Source organism: Hemitrygon akajei, chromosome 13, assembly GCF_048418815.1.
Source record: "Hemitrygon akajei chromosome 13, sHemAka1.3, whole genome shotgun sequence".
Classification (NCBI taxonomy): Eukaryota; Metazoa; Chordata; class Chondrichthyes; order Myliobatiformes; family Dasyatidae; genus Hemitrygon; species Hemitrygon akajei.
In genome coordinates, this window is record NC_133136.1 from 88,805,513 (window position 1) to 88,827,269 (window position 21,757).

The following is a 21,757-nucleotide window of genomic DNA, read 5'->3' on the forward strand; positions in this document are numbered from 1 at the left end:
GGAGTGAATTGCTTGATCTATGTCTCACCTGAAGGATACAACTTTGACAATACAGTACTTCCTGCAACGGGGTTTACATCTGATTCAAGGCTGTGGGTTTGAATAGGACCAGCTGGGATACAGCGGCATTCAAACTGCTGGTAGTTTTAAATGGCTAAAGTAATGAGCGGGCATTTATTTAACTGTAAAACATCATCCTGACAGTTTAAGATTCAAGAAAACAAATACTGTATTGATCATTTTGCAATCAAATCTGTGGCTTACAAATTTAATTTGGATGCTCATTACAAATCTAAATACAATATTCATTATATACTTTTTTCTTGGCATTTTAACTACACCCATGACTCCAGACTAACTTGTTTGGTTATTTAAAATCCATATCCCTGCTTATTATGACTATAAGAGTAGAATTAGATCATTTGCCAATAGAGTCTGCTCTGCCATTCAATCAAGGCTAATCCTCTCTTCCCCCTCCTCAGCCCTACTTCTTGTAACCTTTTGCCTTATCCAATCAAGAACCAATGAAACTCTGCCTTAAATACACCCAACAACCTGGCCTCCACAGGTGTCTGTGGCAACACATTCCACAAAATTCACCAACCTCCAGCTAAAGAAATTTCTCTGCATCAGTTTTAAATGGTCACACCTCTATCCTGAGGCTGTGCCCTGTTGTCCTAGACTCTTCCACCACGGGAAACATCCTTTCCACATCTACTGTGTAGGCCTTTCAATATTTGAAAGGCTTCAATGAGATCCCCTCCACCCTTTGTCCTAAATTCCAGTGAGTACAGATAGAGCCATAAATATTCCTTGTAAACCTCCTCTGAACCCTCTCCAATGCCAACAGATCTTTTCTTAGATGAGGTGGCCAAAACTGTTCAGAATTCTCAAGGTGAGGCCTCACCGGTGCCTTATAAAGCCCCAGCATCACATCCTGCTCTTGTATCCTAGACCTCTTGAAATGAATGCTAACATTGCATTTGCTTTCCTCACCACCTCCTCAACCTGCAAGTTAACATTTAGGGTGTTCTGCACAAGGACTCCCAAGTTCTTTTGCATCTCAGATTTTTTGGTTTTCTCCCCGTTTGGAAAATAGTCTGCACATTTTTTCTACTACCCAAGTGCATGACCATACATTTTCCAACATTGTATTTCATTTGCCACTCTCTAACCCCTTCTCCTTCCTACCTGTTTCATCAACACTACCTGCCCCTCCACCAATCTTTGTATCATCTGCAAACTTGGCACCACTGCCATCTACTTCATCATCTAAATCACTGATACACAGCATAAAAAGCGATCCCAACACCAACCGCTGGTCACTGACAGTCAACCAGAAAAGCATCCTTTTATTCCCACTCATTGTCTCCTACCAATCAGCCAATACTTTAATGATGGTAGTAAATCTCCTCTAATACCATGGGCTCTTATCTTGGTAAGCAGCCTCACGTGTGGCACTTTGTCAAATGACTTCTGAAAGTCCAAATATATGACATCCACTGCATCCCCTTAATCTATCCTACTTGTAATCCCCTCAAAGAATTCCAACTGGCTCGTCAAGCAAGATTTTCCCTTTAAGGAAACTATGCTGACTTTGTCCCATCTTATCCTGTGTCAGCAAGTACTCAATCTCATCCTTAGCAATTGACTCCAACATCTTCCCAACCATTGAGGTCAGGCTAACTGGTCTATAATTTCCTTTCTGCTGCCTTCCTATTTTCTTAAAGAGTGGAGTGACATTTGCAATTTTCCAGTCCTTTGGCACCATGGCAGAGTCCAATGAATTTTGAAAGATCATTACTAATTTCTCCAGTCTCTACCGCTATGTCTTTCAGGACCCTAGGGTGGAGTTAATCTGGGCCAGGTGACCTGTGTACCATTAGGTTTTTCAACTTTTTGAGCACGTCTCCCTTTTAATAGTAACTGCACTCACTTCTCTTCCTAAAAGCAAATCCACATGCAGTTATATGCATTTTGCTGCACTGTTTAAGCAATGCTCTAATTTTTTTAAATTTGGCGGGGGGGGGGGGGGGGGGGGGAAAGGCCACTGAAATATTTTTTGACAACTTTAGGTTTAGATGTTTTCTCCTTGCATAAAATTTGATGCTTCTAATGGCTTTGAAGTTTTAAGAGAATTACATACCAGTAAGCTGCAACACATTGAGGACAACTATTCTTAAACAGTTCCTTTTGGGATTTCCATCTCTCTATTTCAGGTGAGAACAAACTTAATTTGGAAGAAATGCTCCCCCTTAATTTTATTAAAATATTTACTTCAACAAAGGAGCAAAAAAAAACTAAGGACACTGTAAAAACTTACCTGTTGCCCATAAGAGATGCAAGATGGAGTTTTGGTCTAAAATACTTTAAGGTACAGTGTGCCTATGTTTGGAAAAGTTATATGTAACATAGAGTTAAAATGGATGTAAGGCTCATTAATTTTGCTTACAAATTTAATTTGCATTTCATAGTTTCAATGCATTTTAATTGTTTGCTGCAGCACTAGTTTTGAAATCCAAGATCTGAATTCCAGTGAGCAAGCCAGGAGAATTAAAGTTACATCATGAGGTGAGGCCAACATCTTCGTTTCTGACAATGTGCAATTTTGACAGACCTCCAAGTATACATTGTTGCATGGAGAAACTTCCCTAGGTTGGGGATGAGATGGTGATTTGATAGCAACTGCAAAACAAATATCAAAATTGCAGCTATACAGAACTTAATTTATCCAGCTTTTATTTAAATTCAAAAGAAGACATCAGGAATCAAACGGTTAAAACATTAATGTATTAAAGATGAAAGTAAACAAGAAACACATAACCTAGAATGTTTATCACATGGAGAATTAGGGTGAAGCTGTGGTTTTTAAAAGTCACTTTATTTTGTTATAAAATTTCACTTTTCACAGTCTCCAAACAAATGTTCAAATACAGGATATCTGATACAGGAAAGCTTACGCAACTAGATCAGAACACCGCACATCTGAAAAGCCAGTGTGGTTATACTGGAGCACAATTTTCATCCAAGACCACATCAGGATTGCAGCCTTCATATCTTCATATTTACACTGGCCACTAAACTAGAATAAACATTATTTGCACTTTACCTGTTGCAAAATATTTAATCTTTATTAATGTAGAAAGGTGCATTTGAAGAGTAGTGACCTACAGGGCTTCACACCCAAGTGTTAAGTGATATTTAAGCTCAATAGCTCTATAGTTGGCACAGTCAAGAAGGGTTAAATGGCCTTTCCTTCTTTGCACTCTTCACCTTTATAACAATCCTTGGAAATGATTTCAATTATTGACCAAATGTTACATAAGTAAACAAATGCAACTGCTTCACTGATGTCAAGTAGTTCAGATGATGTGTAAAGTAAAATCCGGAGACATTAAAGATGATATTTTTGCAAAAAAAAACTAAAAGCATTTCACTGGATGCAGTATTAATAAAAAGGTCTTGATTTAACATATTAAAACTTGAGCAAAAAAGTTTAAAAATTCAGTTATAAGTTTATATTTAAAAAAACCTTGGCCACCTTCAGTTTCCCCTCTGATATCTATGTGACAAGAATTATCACGCGTCAGCATTTTGAGAGTTGATTGGTCTTTTCCCACTAAATCAATTTAGCATACACGAGTCTGAAATGTGTGATCAACTAAAAAACATGTATTTCTTAGATAATCTTTATAAGTGGGTTTAGGTTTACTTGCAGAGATTAATTGAAAAGTAAAAAGTGTAAGGCTGTCAAAAAACAAGCCTAAACAAAAAGATTACTACATGTTATCAGAGGCACCATGGTCTCCAATACCACAATAAAATTTTATATCAGACAGACCCCAAACTAAAAAGGTTAGGTGTTTATAAATATTGTGTTGTCTGGTCTTGGTTTTTTCATGTAGAATATTTTAGGATTTTCCTCCATATGAAATGTATAAAATACATATCTATCATGCTACAGTACAAGAAATGTAACCAGCAAGGAGCAGAGATAAAATGATGACCAAAGAAAGAATTCTTCTGCGTGGTGTGTGAATATATTGTAGCTCTTCTAAAGCTTTGGGTATCTTGTCCAGTGGAGAAGGGGACAGGCAGCAGGACAACTAGATAAAGAAGCTATAGAGGAAAGTTAAAGAAAGAATATTGGTTAAACAGTGGAGAGACGGGGAGGGTGGGTAAAAATAAAGAGGAATAGAATAAATCCATCTAAACGAACTTTCAAATCCCAAGGAGAAACCAGGAAAACTGTGCACAAATGGAATTTCTCGAAAAGGCAAGTGTTAAAAAAAGGCAAACGTGATGACAGTCAACTTTTATTATTACCTTTAGTGGTGCAATTCGTTTGATGCTAGCTTCCTTCTAGTAACTTGGCAGAATATTAATCTGCAGCAGACATCACTGTTAGACCCAATCCTGACCCAGATGCAAACAACATGTTTTTCCTTTAAATAGATTGTATCCTACTTGGTGTAACTGCAGCACCCCACTTTAGACCCATTAAGTTTAATTATAAACCATTGTATTTTTCTGTTAAGACCTGGAAGCTAATATCTTTGTTTTAAACTGAAGATAAGTATATCCCAAAATATTCCTTATGAGCCATAAATTGGAATTGACATACAATGTACTTTTCTTTGTCCTGTGAAGAGACAGATTTCCTCTCCCACTCCCACCTGTAATCATATAGAATAGTGAATGCCAGAGAAATCCTCAGCATCAGAAATCTCTACCTCCAATTTCACAGTCAAAAGCATTAGGAGAATGTGTAGGTATACAGAAATAGTACATAAAACTTTTTTTTGCAAGCACATCTAGTAAGCTGCATACAATGAACAGTGCATGAAGAAGGAAGTTCACACTGATAAAACAAGACCACAATACAACTTCTCAATTTAAAGAAAAAACACAAAATACACACAAGCACAAGAAAGTCACACAGGATGCAAGTTATGCAGGTTCTGGGCTTTCACTTTTAGGAGCCAATTATATCTGTGTTACAAGCAGCTGTGATACAATTATCTCCGATGCATAGTATTTTGGAGAAACATTAAAAACACTTCACACACCACACAGGGGTCATACAAAAACATCTATCTGAACAAAATGCATCAGTGCTGGCACCATTATATTTATATGTGCTCTAGAATACACAAATTGTGGATATAACAAATAGCTTAGTATTTTATAACAGTATTGAAATGAACTACTGTTACTCATGATCACCTTAAAAACCACAAGTGATGAAAGCATAGATTTTGAGATCTGAAATATATTTAAGGATTTACTAATTTCCTCTTTTCCACCTCACTTGCTTCCCAATAAATTCACAAAAAGAAAGCAGGAAGCACAAAAGTACATTGTGTACACAAGGTTCACCTCTTTAAGAACTGCACATAAGCAATGTAGAGACATCTGGACATCTGGTTTGGTACACATATGTATGTAATGGTGCATCGTAAAGAAGTAACAATTATATTTAGCAACAAGCTCATTTAAGATGTTGGAGTTCATATGAGTGCATTAAAATGTATATGCTTAAAGATTACCAGAGTGTTTACCTCATTAAATACGTGGAGCACAATGAATGCAAAATAAAATAGGCAGCTCTTAATGTGCAAGGCATTTTACAGAGCAACAGAAAGAGGAAAGGAGTGGGAGGCAGCTGGTGCAAGATATTAATTTGTTCTGGAACTGCTCTGAACCAAACTAATAAAATTAGCTCAGAGTACAGACTAGCAATCATTTGGGCTATATGCTTCACTTCTGAACATTAAAACAACTTCAACTCCCGTACTTACATGCAAGGGTGAAAGTACAATCCAATTAGATTTGTGAGATATTAGTTATTCCGTGCAGAGCCAAGGATTACTGTGAAAACAAGGCAGAAGATATACAGAAACAAAATAAAACAGATGCCAGGGTAATCAGCCAATATCGTCCAGGAAGGGTATATAGCTAAAAGCATTCTCCTTTGACAAACAAGCCCTCAAAATTATAGTTGCAGGATTAATTTTGAAATCTTACTGTAAATTCATTAGGAAAAACTGTAGTTAAGGTTTTCATTAATATTGCTCCTTCCTCCCTTTCTCCTGGAATGAAGTAGGTTTTCAAGCCAAAATAAGATGGTCTTTAATACTTTAGGACAACAGTTATGCTACTCTTTCTCTCTCCAAGAGTCAATAAACTACATAATTTTCAGGTGTTCTACCTAGCTCAGAGCTGATGTCAAGGAAAAGCTCCATTCAAATGAGCAGACTGAAGGATTTGGTGCAATTTGAACTGAGGTGCTACAGCATTAATTAAACAGTTTTGTTGGCATGGAATTATCAAACTATTTAATGCCCTTATCAGTATCTTTATTTTTTTTTAAAAAGGAAAAAACACTAACTAGAAAAATTAATACACTGATAAGAATTCAACCCCGAGAAGAAATACAAATTTCAAGATTACCTTTATACAGATTTAAATGGCAAACTGCAGTAACAAAGTCTTTTTAAAGACAGTGCCTTCAGATTAGATTCCCTCTAAAAATGATGTGTTATTCAATAGATTAGGTCCAATTTAGCAAACAGTATAATTTCACATCTTATAACATGTAGAGTTTTAAAGTAACTGGCATGTGGTTAAAAGCTTGTGACCGAAATGCACGTAGTTAAAATAGGCATTGTTAGTACTATTCATGCATACCTCAAGGTAGGTACCACCTCTCCTTGTCCAGAGCTATATGTAGTTAGACAAAACTGAAACCTACCACTGAAAAGTGTGAATCTGTGAAAATGGCACAATGATTCTGACGCTTGTTTTAATAGCAGTGGAGGAGAGGCATTACCAAGCCGGAAGAAAACAGATCAGCATCAGTAACAGAAGCAAATCCACATCAGGCATGAGGGAATTAATCATCCACTTGGGAAAGGGTTCCAAAAGGGTAAATTTGTCCAAACGGAAACATAGCACCAAGTTAGAGCAGCTTTAGTGCGTACATATAAAAAAGTACAAATAATATTTTAAACTCCACCTTATTAATGACAGAAACACACGTACATGAGAAATATACTCATGGAACTAAGAAAACATCAGATTCATACAAATGATCCAAAATAAAATTACTTCTGAACCAGCCCACGTCTTGTGCTAACAACAGTAAAGTCCGTAAATTAGTTATGGGCAAATTATTTTGTCTGGATCTGACTTCTGTAAGATTCCAAATGGGAAAGGATCTATATACATCAGTCCTTCCCTGCAGAGTGCCTTGCCCTAATTCCAGCATACAAAATGGAATATGACAACTAGCCTAATATGTTAACTACAGTTTATTTTCAATTCATTAGAAACTTTACTTTTCCCCAAGCCCCTCAGAAACAAAGAGCACTCCTTTTTCATTTCATGGAATCCACACTAAAGGATTTTCCTATATTAGAAGACAATTGTTAATATTCTTTCAATACTATTTCTGTAAAAAAAAAGGATGGACATTTTGATGGAAGATGCGTTACAGCTAAGCAGATGAATAGGGTGGCATCCTTGACTTGCCAGGGTTGCTTATGTGAAGCTTGCACTGCAATCAAACAAAAGGAAACAAAACAAAACAATTAGAAATCATATGCTATAAATTAATGTGCAGCATTCCAATACAATCCCATCAGCAGTGATTAAAAATACAAACCATATTTACAAACAGCTGCCTTTAATTACAACTACAAATAAATAGCCTGAGAAATATAGCAAATTATGTTTCAAATAAAAAAGCACAGCTTGAGCTGGTAAATTCACATATTTAACAAACTCATGCAAGAATGATGTAATAATCTTTATGTAGTTTCAAATGACTCTTTTACAGGCAAGAGCACTGAAGAGTGATTTCTTTATGTAATTAAATACAGTACAATGTTTCCTCACATTTAGAATCTCTTGAGGCACGACTCAGTTCTATACTTCCTGTTACCCTAATCTTTAATATGCGGAAATGTAACAAGTTAGTTCAATAAGTCAGTGGAAATTCAAAATTACTGGGTTTGTTTGATTAGGTTTTCATTCTAATGCCACATACTTCTTAGCAACTGCCATTATTAAAACTACGTCGTGCTGAAAAGCACTGGATTTGATGACAAAGTCGGCCCCTAGAACATCACACAGCTTCAACTTAAAAATCAGGAAGGGTACATGTAAGACAAATGTTCAAAAAGAGCATGGAGTTAAACTATGAATGTTAAAAATATCAAATGAGAGAAAATTGAAAGATTTAACTTGAGGTCAGTACTGTTTATGATACAAATAGAAAAAATTTGGCCTCAAATTTTGTGAGTCTTTAATACAAGATGTATTAGGTTGATAAAGTATATAAATTAGTCATAATCTAAAAGGGTTGAGGGAATGACTGGTTAGCCCTGTTTCTTGTTACAAGTCAGGCATGAGTATTGTAAAGTGCTTGGGAGATATTCCAGGTCCTGACCTCTCCTCTCATCATTCAGGATCTATGTTTACAGTTGAAGTTTCCAAAACAATTTGTTAGATTGTTATTGCAAAACATGACTTGGACTCCTGAAGATGGCTACAAGTCTAATCCAGGCTATGAATCCAGGTAATGGACAGGCTGCACCCACGAAAGAGCGTTTGGGGAACTGGCAGAGTGAATGGGGATGGATTTGTCACCTGCTGTGGCGCTGCAGGCATCTTTCACAGAGCTGTGACAGAGCCTTCTCTCCCCAAAGAACAGAGAGGATGCAAGTAGCTTAAATGCTGCTCCCATCATGTGTATGTCTTGGATTCTGGCAGATTTACAAGCATCTTCACTTCCCCATCCCAGGCTTGTGATGCCCACTCAAAATGGTGCCCTTTAGTAATAAATTATTTTAAAGCTTAGAGCAGTAATTGGATTGAGAGACTTTTGCTGGTAATTTAGACCTGTATGTTCAGTCATTTGAAATACAGGGAGTGCTAACACAACCTACTATAAAAGGCCAACAAAAGTCATGGCTCATCGTCATGACACTGGTCACAAGTTAAATGCTTGATCATTTGTTAAATTTTAGGTGTTGCCTATTGAAAAGTTCTCAAACAGCAGCTGATTTAGAGTGTGCTCGCTTCGGCAGCACATATATCACAGCCTTACTGCAGCATGCTTCCCCATTAGAGCTCAACCAATTGAACGTATTTCCCATTTCAAGAGCCCAAATTGTGCAGGCTATTTGATTGGGAGCGGTCTTCATAGCGAAGGCCACTTGTCACCTGACTCGGTGAGAGCAAATGGGCTTTCCGACAAAGTTCACTCTACAGCATTCCGGTGGTAACCATGCAGATGTTTCCACTCTCCAGTTACAGGATGCTAAGGTCAACTGCAGTATTTTTACTTGTATCCAAATTAAATCAGCTCACTCAAACTAGACAGAGTGGAAAAAATAGTTAGTCAAAGGCCATCACTCCAGCCAAGATTTGAAATTATTTCAATAATCTAGAAATGCTTTTGGAACCCTTTACAGGAAAAGTTACAATAGAAACATGATTGCACAAATGAAAATTCAGTTGACATAAATTATCTATAATTTGATCACAATCCAAATTATAAATGGCCAATTTGGGAGGATCCGAAAAATTTACTTATTTTCCCATTTTTGCCACAAGAAGTGAAGCTATCTACCAATGACTGATACCTTGAACATTCTACCTGAAAACACTAAATTGTTCCAAAACCAATTCTATATTACTGAAAGAATTTTAAAACCAAGTTAATAGTGTGGTCTTTTGACCTTTTATTTTTAAATCCGTCTAGTTGGTGATTAAGAACTCTGGAGAAAAATAAAGGACAAAAGCAACTATTACAATTGGATATGTTAAAAATCAATGAACGATAACGAGGCCTCTAACTACCCCCCCAACCCAAGAAAAACTAGGGAGTTGATGGTTGTGACAAAGAAATCTTTTAAAAAATCATAATATGGACTATATTGGATATAAATCATTATATGGGCATGTCAAAATAATTATATTTAAAAATTCAGCAAAAGAATTGTCCTGGAAGTGTCTGCTCTCTGACATGAGGAAATTATTTGAGTTCTTCAGAGGAAGGGCACAATAGGGGGAGAAAAAGCAAATCTTCGGGATGGGGGAGAAAAAAAAAATTATGCTGTAACACAGGGAGAGCTACTATTGACAGAGCTCCTCAAAGGGTCGTGGAACCTGTGAACTGAGAGGACTTCGAGATTATGTATCCAGAACTCAGCAAACTTTTGATTTAATGCCACATGGGAAGTCCATGCAAGGAATCATTGAACAGCTAATGAACTGGGTCAGAAACTTGTTCTATTAAAAGCAGAGAACAAACGTGCTGTGCATGGTGACCACCGTGGCTTCCCCCGGGATTGGGACTGGGAGCTTTGCCATTTGTGCTGCCCAGCAGTGATTCAGAAGTGCCCTCAAATACAAATTTTTCAGAATTTTGTGGGCAGCACAGCAGCGTAATGGTTAGTGCAATGCTATTACAGCTAGGGGCATTCTGGAGTTCAAAACTCAACTCCAGAGCTATGTGCAGATCTGCTTATCATATTGTAGCAAGGATATTAAATGTAAGAAACGTCTATGTGCTATCTGGCTACAGGAAACTACATATTCAGATTAAAGAAAACAGAACATATTTAATCCGGATATTCAAATTCCTCAAGATACTGATCAGTTGAACCAAACTAAAATTGACATGGCAAACACAAACACACAGAACTGAAACTCCCATTTCATACTGCATGAAAAGGGTTCAAGTGGGAGTGTCCATTGGGGAAACTGAATTTGAGAACTTCAAGAATGAGTAAGGGAGACATTCTGCAAAACAGCTGAGCACCCTGAACATGATAGTAATTTACTTTTCAACTCTAGCCCAGAGCAAAATGATTTTGTACTTTGATTGTCCTCAAGTTTCATTACATTTCAATGTGACCAAACATTAATTTTCTACACAGTAATGCATAAAGTTAGGATGCTAAAAGATCCAAGAACCTATCAATATGAACATTTTGTAGGAAGCATGCAACAGAACACACTTTGCTATGCCAATGCAGTGCAAGCCATACAATTTTAACAATCCTCAATCATTAATGGTACGTTAAATTAAGCAAACAGTGAAATAACTAAAACAGCAAAAGCAATGGTGTGATTGTTTAATCAACAAAATACTTTGGCAAGTGAAACCTGATGAGCATATATAGCTGGAGCCTCAGCCCCAGCTGCTGCAGATCACTCTTATGCACCACAACAACAACCCCATTTTGCCCATCCCATGTGTGAACTTCCATCCAAATCAAAAAAAGAATGCTTGAAGAATGGAAAGGATACAAATTATGCTTTGTTTTATCTTAATGTCACTAGCTCTGAACATTAGCAAAAGCAACAGCACCCAGATAATTTCAAGTTATTTCCTGATTTACTTTGATTTTTATTTACTTTGATGTTCCTGTCTCAGCTACATATTCCAGGTTTCAAGCTAGTTACATTGGAGAATGATGACATGCTATTCAGTTGACCATTTTTTTTCCTGATTACTGAAAGTTTCCATACAATTATATAAGCGTCATCCAAAAACTAAATGCAGTGGGTTTTGGTTAACTGGGACACATCGGGACCAGTACCTTTTAGCCCAATTAAGCAGCTTCCCCAAATAGGCAAAGTTTCATGAAAATAGTTTAAAAAGTAGAAAAAAGCCAAACTACCATTTAACTGAGTACAAATTACGTATTTCAATGAAGTGCAGAACAAATTAGAACACTACCAATAATACTGCAGTACTATAAAACTATGCATTAGTTCCTAATACTGTATTTATTGACGTAGGAATTCATTCAGTGCATGCTTCTGTGTTCTTTTGATTGACTATAAATGAACAAAACCAGCGCAGACACCTAGTGGAGATAATGGACTGCCCCATAGAATGTTTTTGATAACTGCATCCTCCAAATTATTGTAATATTCAAGATGATTGTCGCTACCTTAAAATTCTTTGCAGTTCCTAACTTGCTGAAGTAGTGAAATCATTTCATTATCACTTCTGGTCATTTCTGGCATCTCCAAGCCTGAATGATTGAAGCCACAGTGAGCAAGAGAGTTCTGAATTGCCTTACTGCATATTTCTCGCAAATTATCAGTGACAAAAATCACAGCTTTTTGAACACAAACACATGCAACTGATACCATTTGAAAACTGTTTGCTTTAAGCATGGTATAGTGTCTAAAGACCACACAAGTGCACACAACTGATGGTAGTTAGAAACTCTTCAGCAACAGTCTCCTGTCCCAATTAGGTGGCATAGTGTCCCAAATAAACACAGGGAATCCTGGCTATCTTCTTGATTAGTTTTTGTTCTTTAAGAGTAGTCCCAAATAAGTGGCTGTCTTAGTGAACTGACTACCCAACTAACCGGAATCCACTATATTTAAAAAAGATATATAGCGAAGACATTCCCACAAACTGCAGTTGTGCAAGTGCATCTGTTTTTCTACTAACAAGGCAAAGAAATGGAAAATGCAAAGTTATGCACCATGGTTTCTGTACTTGAATTATTTTTTTCCACTATTATTTAACCAATATTAACTCTGGGAATGTCACACTTGCAACTTATCATCTACCCCACCCACACTCGAATTTTTTTTGCCAAACACTGTCATATCTTCCTTCTGACACTAATTCCCGAGTGCCATATTGAATGACCACCTTGATCATATTAAAACCAATTTGATTCTGTACAAATAAATAATCTGAACTAGAAGCAAGTCTCAACATCTACTTGACAGCCTTATTTTCTCTATAAAGTCAAAACAAGATAAAAGATAACTGTGTAACCTACAAAAGAATTTAAAGATCTGTAGGAAAGGAAGATCAAACACACAGGGAGTACATCATTCCAACAGAACAATCTTCTAGTAACATATTGCAGTAAAAACAACCATAAGATATTTCTGATGACATTTACCAGATGTCAGAATATGAAAGGAAATTTTTCCTGATAGTTAGTCATTTAAGAACAGGATAGAGCAGGAGACGAATATTCTGGTTGGAGACAGAACAGAGTTGCCAAGCAATTTCTTTTCACTCAAATGAGCAGAGAAATTATTTTAAGGAAATTAAGGATTTTCAGCGTATAAAGACCATAGAAGCATTTACACATAAGCAGCTAAAAGATTAAACTGACTGAAGTCACAAGCATCTTTTTAGATATTTTATTCTGTTATAGAAACAATTGTTTAAATAGCTTAACTAATGGCCTAAATGCAACCAAGAAACTAAATAAATTTAAACACTTAAGTTAGGCAACACACACAAAATGCTGGTGGAACGCAGCAGGTCAGGCAGCATCTATAGGGACTGTCCGGATGAAGGGTCTCGGCCTGAAACGTCGACAGCACTTTGCCCTATAGATGCTGCCTGGCCTGCTGCGTTCCACCAGCATTTTGTGTGTGTTGCTTGAATTTCCAGCATCTGCAGATTTCCTTGTGTTTGCCTTTTAAACACTTAAGTTAACCTGATTTGGGTATCAAACCTACCGACATCTTGATCTCTGTACTTGAATTAGGATTCTTCACTATAATTTCACTAACAGATAATTTTAGAACTACTGTACGTTCAGCCTGTCAGCTTACCTAGACTAATTTTGTTTTCTTTTTGTGCTGATCTCTCCCAAGTCTTCCTTCTGACACTAATTTGCATTGGTATCCTTTTTCTAAAACAGCAATTGGGCACAAATGTTCAATGATCTAAGAGACACTGCAAGCTCGTAAAATATCTGACAAATCTCTTTTTTTTCCCCCTGAAGGGCTCCTTTTTAGGTACATAATGGGATATCATAATAGGGCATTGGGTGTTGGTCTTTTATTTATTTTTATTACTTGTAAGCAAACAAATCTCAAGGTAGTATAACCTATACATTCTTTGATAATAAATATACTTTGATATCTTTGGATGCTTATATAGATTTCAGTGACCTGGATGAAAGAACAGAGCTACGCACCAGAATCAATAAACGATAGGAATATGGGAGGCAAAGCAAATAATGCAAATGGGAGCAAGAATTTACCAACTGAAATTGAATGAGCAGGGGCAAAATCTTAGCAAATGGAAGGTCAAATGTGCAGAAGTAGATGGTTTTCATTCCGGTTGCAAAGATGAGAAATTACAAATTGTGGGAGAAGATTTCAACGGGTGGCGTGCACAAATTACTCAAAGCTAATGGAGAACCATAAGACATTTTAATAGAACACTTCTCTATATTCTAGGCTGCCTGAGATAAAATTATTTGTTTTTCAGATAGGAAACTCTTTGGTCAGCCTTCTATATTGATATCTCATCATAGGTAGGATGAGAACAGAATCCACATACTCAGCTTTCGCTGCCTAGCACACTATAATCATTCAGTGTGATATTTAATATAATTTGGTGGTCAAAGTTAAAACTTTATTATGCTTGCATACAGCCTGAAAGGATTTAAAGGATTAAAAAAAGGAGAGAAAACATGCATCTAATATCCCAAAGCACTGGCAAGGGCATCGGAGACGATTCTCTTTTTGGCTTTGAATAATATCACAGAAAACTTGTGTCCACCTGACAGCATCTCTGCAGATCATCTTATCCAACAATGTAGCACCCTGAACTGGAAAGCCAGCCAGGATTAACGAGAAAGATGAAGGATTACTCTTTTCACATGTGAAAAAGGTTTTCACATCCCAAGGTGTAGCCAAGTATTGCAGAAATATAGAATGCAGAAGTGGTGAATCAGTTTCCTCTTTTTACAATGGTGAAAAATCACAAGTGTGTACACCTCAGAATTCTGACAGTGATGTTGTAAACCAAGCAGTTGACATTAATTACCTCTTCCCTTTTGACCCAAGGAACACACAACAAAATACTCACACATGCACGAAAATCTGAAGATGCTGGAAATCCAAACAACATACACAAAATGCTGGAGGAACTCAGCAGGTCAGGCACCATATATGGAAAAGAGTAAACACTGAAAATATACACATGTACATTTTCATCTCTTCTAAAATATATTTTAGTCCTCTTCAAAAGATGCTGCAGTGAGATATATAATTTCAGAAGATAGAATACCAATAGTAATGGAATGTCAAGTCCATCTAGTCCTTACCTATTATCTACATATATGCTTTTGTTTGATTATGAAAGAGACTTCATAACTGAATTGTATGGCTTTGCAACACTCACTGCCATACTTTAAGGAATGCACTTATCCTGTACATCTTCAAGCCACTCCAGTAGAATTATATATTAAAAACATGCTAATGTGGTAGAGGTTTGTGTACAGCATGTTCACAATGCAAATAGTAAGACAACAAAGGCTACTCCTGTTATCAACAAATTTTTTTGTGTAGCAATAACTTGTGCACGGTGCTCATCCAGATCCCCAAACAGTTTGATACATTGGCCACATCGATTCAGCCAACACAAAGAAGGTGGATAAGCAAACTACCTAGTTGTTAATGTGGGTTCCCTGATGGTCATCATTCCCCATCAACTTCGAACATACAGTCCACTTAGAGAAGGTCAAGCAGATAAACTAAAAAGCTTTGTAGTAAATTTATTACAGAAATAAACTAAACCAAATAGAACTTAGTGAATTAAAACAATAAAAATTCTGTTGTAGTAACTCATGGTAAAATCATTCACCAACTTAGGAATGCAAAACTGTTTTGAGGAATAAGTTATTTTGCATCAACTCACTGGCCATGACATCCCACTCTCCATACATTTTTCACTAAACTCAACTATGTTTTCACGTCTATATGAATGGGTAAAAATTGTAGGGTCGATTAATAGGTTGTCTGTAATTCTTTGGGCAATCTCTGCATTACCAGTGGTTCTCCTATAATACATATTTTCATAATGCAAACTGGATACAACACCATTAGTGAATTAGGAAACAATATCTGTATTATGCAGGCTGAGCTGCAATAATGCAATCTTGTTTGCCATCTAGAGAACCACTTAAAAGTTAACAATCAGTAAAAAAATAGTTTCTTTGAAAAAATCTGTTTATATGTAATCTTTCTGCAGTAACCAGATGCCATTTTCATTAACGCAGGCTGCTAAATTAATTGCGGGAGGCCAATGGAAATGAAGAAGCACTTGCTTCCATTGATACTCAATGAAACCAGCTGCCTTTAGCATCCTTAGCTTTCAGTGACAAAATAAACTTAGAACTATTAACAACCTTAACTTCTGAAAAAAAAATTCTGGCAAAAATAACCTTATTTTGAGTCTGAAATTCTCTAGCTATTGTTTTTGCAATGCAATTTTCTGTAACAGGAGATTCTTAGTAATACAGAGCAACCCGCACTTCAATTCATTTAAACTATTTTCAAATGCTGCCAACAAGAGACAAGATGGTCCCAAAAACTTTTGGCAGAAGTGAACCAAGCTGAATGATGATCAGGTTAAGCTGGGAGCTCGACCTCAGAATCTACTAACTGGGCCACTTCACCATTTGTAGACGTGGTTGTGGCGATGAGGCTGATTTCCACAACTCTGCAGGCCCAAACAAGTGTGACTGTGACAGTCGCAGGGGCAGAGAATGCAAACTGCAACAATATAAAACAGGTGATAGAGATTCACAAGTCTATTTTACAAGAGAATTTTAAAGTTGTATACGGTCTGCTAATCTGCTATAAATAAATGCAGTACCACAAAAAAAATTAAGCCCCGATTTAATGGAAATTCAGAGAAGTTCTACCCTTTAATATGAAAACTCAAATATTAGAATGTAGAGAAAGTCAATTTTTAATTGATTTTTGACCCAGAAAATATTTCTTTACCATCCAAGTTTAAGCCACCTGCAGAAAGATTTCGATGATGACCAAAGTGGTATCAGAGCATAATACTTCCCTGAAAACACTCTTCAGAACCAACAACAAAATCTAATGACACTGCACAAATTACGCACTGTCATGAGATTAGTATTCTTACATTTCAAACACCTCAATGTATGGAGTAAAATTAATTCCACTATTTCTTTTATATTTCACATTTAGTTCTTTTAGTTATTTAGAATTACCCAAACCTTAAGGAAAACAGACAAAACTCTGCAGTAAGTTCACATTTGGTCCGGCTCCTGTTAATATGCTGGATATTTACCGTTTAGAGATGAACTTTATTTTTCATAGTGATTTTTAGGAAGTGCAAGCAACCTACAGGGACATTTCTGGGTAACCTGGTCTCTTCTCATCTAACAAGACATGATACCTGCTTGAGGGGGAAAGGGTTAACACAATTCTCTCATTTGTAAATATTATTGCTGCTAGCCACCTGAGAAGCAGGTTTTGCTTTGCTTCCACTCCCACCATTACCCTCACACCACTCTTCCTTTTGAGCTTTAAAGTCGGGTTAGGAGATCTTTGCAGTAAGATGCAAAGATAAAACAGAAGCTTACAAAGATACTGAAAAATGACATACTTTTTCTTGTCCTTTTTGGTTGTCTGGGAAGCTTGCTGAGCCTGCGATTGAAGCAACTGAGTTGCGGCTTTCCTTTTGTTGAAAGCATTCATTTCATCCTCCAGGTCCTTTTTCTTGTCCTCTAGCTTCTTCTTCTCATCTTGATGAGTCTTCTTCAGGTTATCAAACTTCTCATGAAGCTGCGGATAGTAATTAAGTCACATGGTTCAAATACAGAACGTGCACCAAGAAGCTGCAAAAATACACAAATAAGGGATGGACGGATTAAATGTGAAATGATGTAGATCAGAAACCTAGATGTGTAGATTCATGTCTCGTCATGGAAAAACTGTGAAACCAAAGCTGAAATCCAGTAACTTACAGGGCTACTCCAGAACAAAAATGAAGCTGATTTAAATATTGTCTATCTGTTGTAAAAGCCAACTAGATCATTTGTGCCCTTAAGGGAACAAAACTTGCTACCACTGTCTCACCCTTGATGTATTTTTTTTTTAAATATACAACTTTCCAGCTATAGATTAGAAGACTGATTTTTTTTGCTAGTGATTCCTGATTTTTGCTGTTGTGTACAGGCAGTTCACTCCTAATCTTTGTGTCTTCCCTTTGCAATGTGGGAGCTAAGAATAAGCTGAGGTCTAACCTGCCACATGGCTAAGGGATCACCTCAGTTCCAGAGTTGGAGCACAAACATCCCAGGCTGAGAGGGCCAGTTCCCTTCTGCATCCCCAGACTCTCACATACAGTTGAAGTCAGAAGTTTACATACACCTTAGCCAAATACATTTAAACTCAGTTTTTCACAATTCTTGACATTTAATCCAAGAAAACATTCCTAGTCTTGGGTCAGTTAGGATCACTACTTTATTTTAAGAACGTGAAATGTCAGAATAATAGTAGAGAGAATGATTTACTTCAGCTTTTATTTCTTTCATCATGTTCCCAGTGGGTTAGAAGTTTACATACACTTTGTTAGTACTTGGTAGCATTGCCTTTAAATTGTTTAACTTGGGTCAAACATTTTGGGTAGCCTTCCACAAGCTTCTCACAATAAGTTGCTGGAATTTTGTTCCATTTCTCCAGGCAGAACTGGTGTAACTGAGTAAGGTTTGTAGGCCTCCTTGCTCGCACAAGCTTTTTCAGTTCTACCCACAAATTTTCTATCAGATTGAGGTCAGGGCTTTGTGATGGCCACTCCAATACCTTGATTTTGTTGTCTTTAAGCAATTTTGCCACAACTTTAGAGGTGACCGAGTTTTAACTTCCTGGCTGTCTTGAGATGTTGCTTCAATATACCCACATAATTTTCCTTCCTCACGATGCCATATATTTTGCGAAGTGCACCAGTCCCTCCTGCAGCAAAGCACCCCCACAACATGATGCTGCCACTCCCATGCTTCACGGTTGGGATGGTGTTCTTTGGCTTGCAAGCCTCACCCTTTTTCCTCCAAACATAATGATGGTCATTATGGCCAAACAGTTCAATTTTTGTTTCGTCAGACCAGAGGACATTTCTCCAAAAAGTAAGATCTTTGTCCCCATGTGCACTTGCAAACTGTAGTCTAGCTTTTTTAAGGCCGTTTTGGAGCAGTGGCTTCTTCCTTGCTGAGCAGCCTTTCAGGTTATGCCGATATAAGACTCGTTTTACTGTGGCTATAGATACTTGTCTACCTGTTACCTCCAGCATCTTCACAAGATCCTTTGCTGTTGTACTGGGATTGATTTGCACTTTTTGTGTCATAGTACGTTCATCTCTAGGAGACAGAATGCATCTCCTTCCTGAGTGGTATGACGGCTGTGTGGTCCTGTGGTGTTTATACTTGCGCTCTATTGTTTGTACAGATGAACGTGGTACCCTCAGGCGTTTGGAAACTGGTCCCAAGGATGAACCAGACTTGTGGAGGTCCACAATTTTTTTTTCCCCGAGGTCTTGGCTGATTTCTTTTGATTTTGTTTGTAAACTTCTGACCCACTGGAATTGTGATCTAGTCAATTAAAAGTGAAATAATCTGTCTGTAAACAATTGTTAGAAAAATTAGTCGTGTCATGCACAAAGTAGATGTCCTCAACGTCTTGCCAAAACTATAGCTTGCTAATATGAAATCTGTGGAGTGGTTAAACAGTGAATTTTAATGACTTCAACCTAAGTGTATGTAAACTTCCAACTTCAACTGTAGTCTAACTCAAGGAACACAACCCCTTTCATTTGAAAGAGGTTGCTAAACTTGATCAAGAAGTGCAATTGCTTTTTAGTTTCACTTAGCGCTTTCTATTAAAGTACTTTTAAATGTGAGAAATTAACAAGTCCCCGATCCGTTTTTAGATGTCTCTGACTATCAGATATTTAATAAAGTTGCAGGGCAGATGGCCCAGGGTGCATTTCAGGCCTAGTTGTGCTTGTGACTCACTTTGTCCTGTGGATAATGATAACAGCCAGGTTTCAGCATGGCTGCAGGGAATGCAAGTGCAAGAGGCCAGAGGTTAAAAAAAAAAGCAACTTCCTTTCTTTCAAAATGGAGGCAAAACATAACAATATAAACGTTAGTACTCTATGCATGATTTTCTTGTCTGTAATCCATACATGGTGCCTGGCTTCCACTGTGGGAAAAATCCATTTATCAATCCCCACAAAGAAATACTTCAAGGTGATAAAGTGGCATTTAAAGGGGAAGGGTACAGCAGCAGAGCTAGTACAGTTACTGCTCACAGCTCCAGCCTCCAAGGCTGCTGAGATAGCGTCTGCACCACGACTATGTAAGTATCCTCTACGGATCCCATTTTTAACCACGTTCCAAGGGCCATTGTAAATTGCCTCTAATAGCACTGCTGAAACTCAGTGACTACTTATCGATGGCAAATACAGCAAAGGAGACAACTAAATTCTTTATTAACAACACAGGCCAGATCGAGGTGGTGGGGTCCAGGCCCCATACCAAAGCAACAGAACCCAATGTTTGAACGAAGGTTTAAGCACTGAGCCTGATTGAAAAGGTCAGGGTGTTGGGGCTGGAGACGTGGGACGGGCCGGTTCAACACGCTACCCCGCAATGTTTATTCGGCTCTGTGCTGAACTGGGGTTGTGACTTTCTGCCTGTGGACAGACTCGCTTTTGTGTACTTCAATTCTGAATACTACTTGCTTGCTTTTACTGTTTGCATGATTGGTGTTTCTCCCCCCTCTGCACATCAGGTGCTTGTCGGTCCTCTTTTTTTAAAATGGGTTCTTTTAGGTTTTATTGCTTGTGGCTGCCTGCAAGGAGACGAATCTCAAGGTTGTATAATGGATATGTACTTCGATAATAGATGTATAGGTGTGTAATACAATCAGGCCAGGGTGTGTTGATATGAAAATGGAAAGAATACAAGATTAGTGGAGGATTAATGTAAATAGCTTGTTTGTCAATGCAGACTTGATGGGTCAGTGGCCCGTTTCTATGCTGTATGACTCCATGATTTCATGTTAACGTGCAATTCAGCAGGTACAGTTATACCTCTTTCTCAGCCTCCTTCAGCTCAGACTCCTTCTCTTTTACCCTCATGACAAACATTTGTCTCATCTCTTCCTCCTTTTTCTGCAGCTCAGTTAAGAATTCATTTCTCTTTGCCTCATAGGTTTCCTGCAAACTTCAAAACAAACAGAAGCAATCAGAAAGACTCAGTTTCTCCAACAAGTGTGCATTCATGCTCTTCAGCAAAATCTACAAGGCATACTGCTTGCCTCATCCTAAATTTGGGACTTAAAATATAATTACTATCCATCATGAAAATGAAAAGCCTTGGTAACAAAATTTTAATATATGCCACAGTTGTTAAGAAAATGGAGTACAGAAATGCATTTTTAAACAAAAATCTAGTCACTGCACACACACAGTACATTAACAAAGAGCTTGGATTATAGTCTGAGAACACATTGCATTGGCTAATCAACAATGCCATTACCACACAGCTCTAAAGCAAAAAGCTTCAACTGACAAATTTATTGTGAATATGATAATGTAAAACATATGCATACACATAAAAACAGGATCCGAATAAATTATATAACTCTTATACAAGGATTCTGAAGGCAATGCGTTATCTTTGCATCATATGATGTAAATGCAGTGTTTCAACACTGATTCCTGATATATTAGCTGGACAGTATTCTTCATCAGAATTAAAACTTGGAATTAACCATTTTTTCCAGAAATCAAAGCTCTTATGTGAAGTTACTCTAGCTTGCTGTGTATTTGTATAAGCTACCATATGTTCTTACTAAAAACTATAATCCAATGCCTTGCTGTTATACAATGGCAAGCCACATCGGTAGAAAAATT

The 21,757-nt window shown here is 37.3% G+C and overlaps 1 protein-coding gene across 5 annotated transcripts in view; it reads right to left on the minus strand.

The window, feature by feature from the left end:
• Positions 1-2,722: 2,722 nt before the first annotated feature.
• LOC140738044 (septin-11) overlaps positions 2,723-21,757 on the minus strand; it is a 100,466-nt gene continuing 81,431 nt past the window's right edge. For 2 of the 5 annotated variants that reach the window (XM_073065032.1, XM_073065037.1), the window contains exons 8-10: positions 20,933-21,065; positions 17,447-17,625; positions 2,723-5,871 (exon numbers count right to left, since the gene is read on the minus strand). In XM_073065032.1, the coding sequence (XP_072921133.1) occupies positions 5,847-5,871; positions 17,447-17,625; positions 20,933-21,065 (337 nt within the window). In that variant the 3' untranslated portion in view covers positions 2,723-5,846. Of the gene's footprint in view, positions 7,559-17,446; positions 17,626-20,932; positions 21,066-21,757 lie in introns of all 5 variants that reach the window. The other 3 variants (XM_073065034.1, XM_073065036.1, XM_073065035.1) reach the window with 3 other exon arrangements.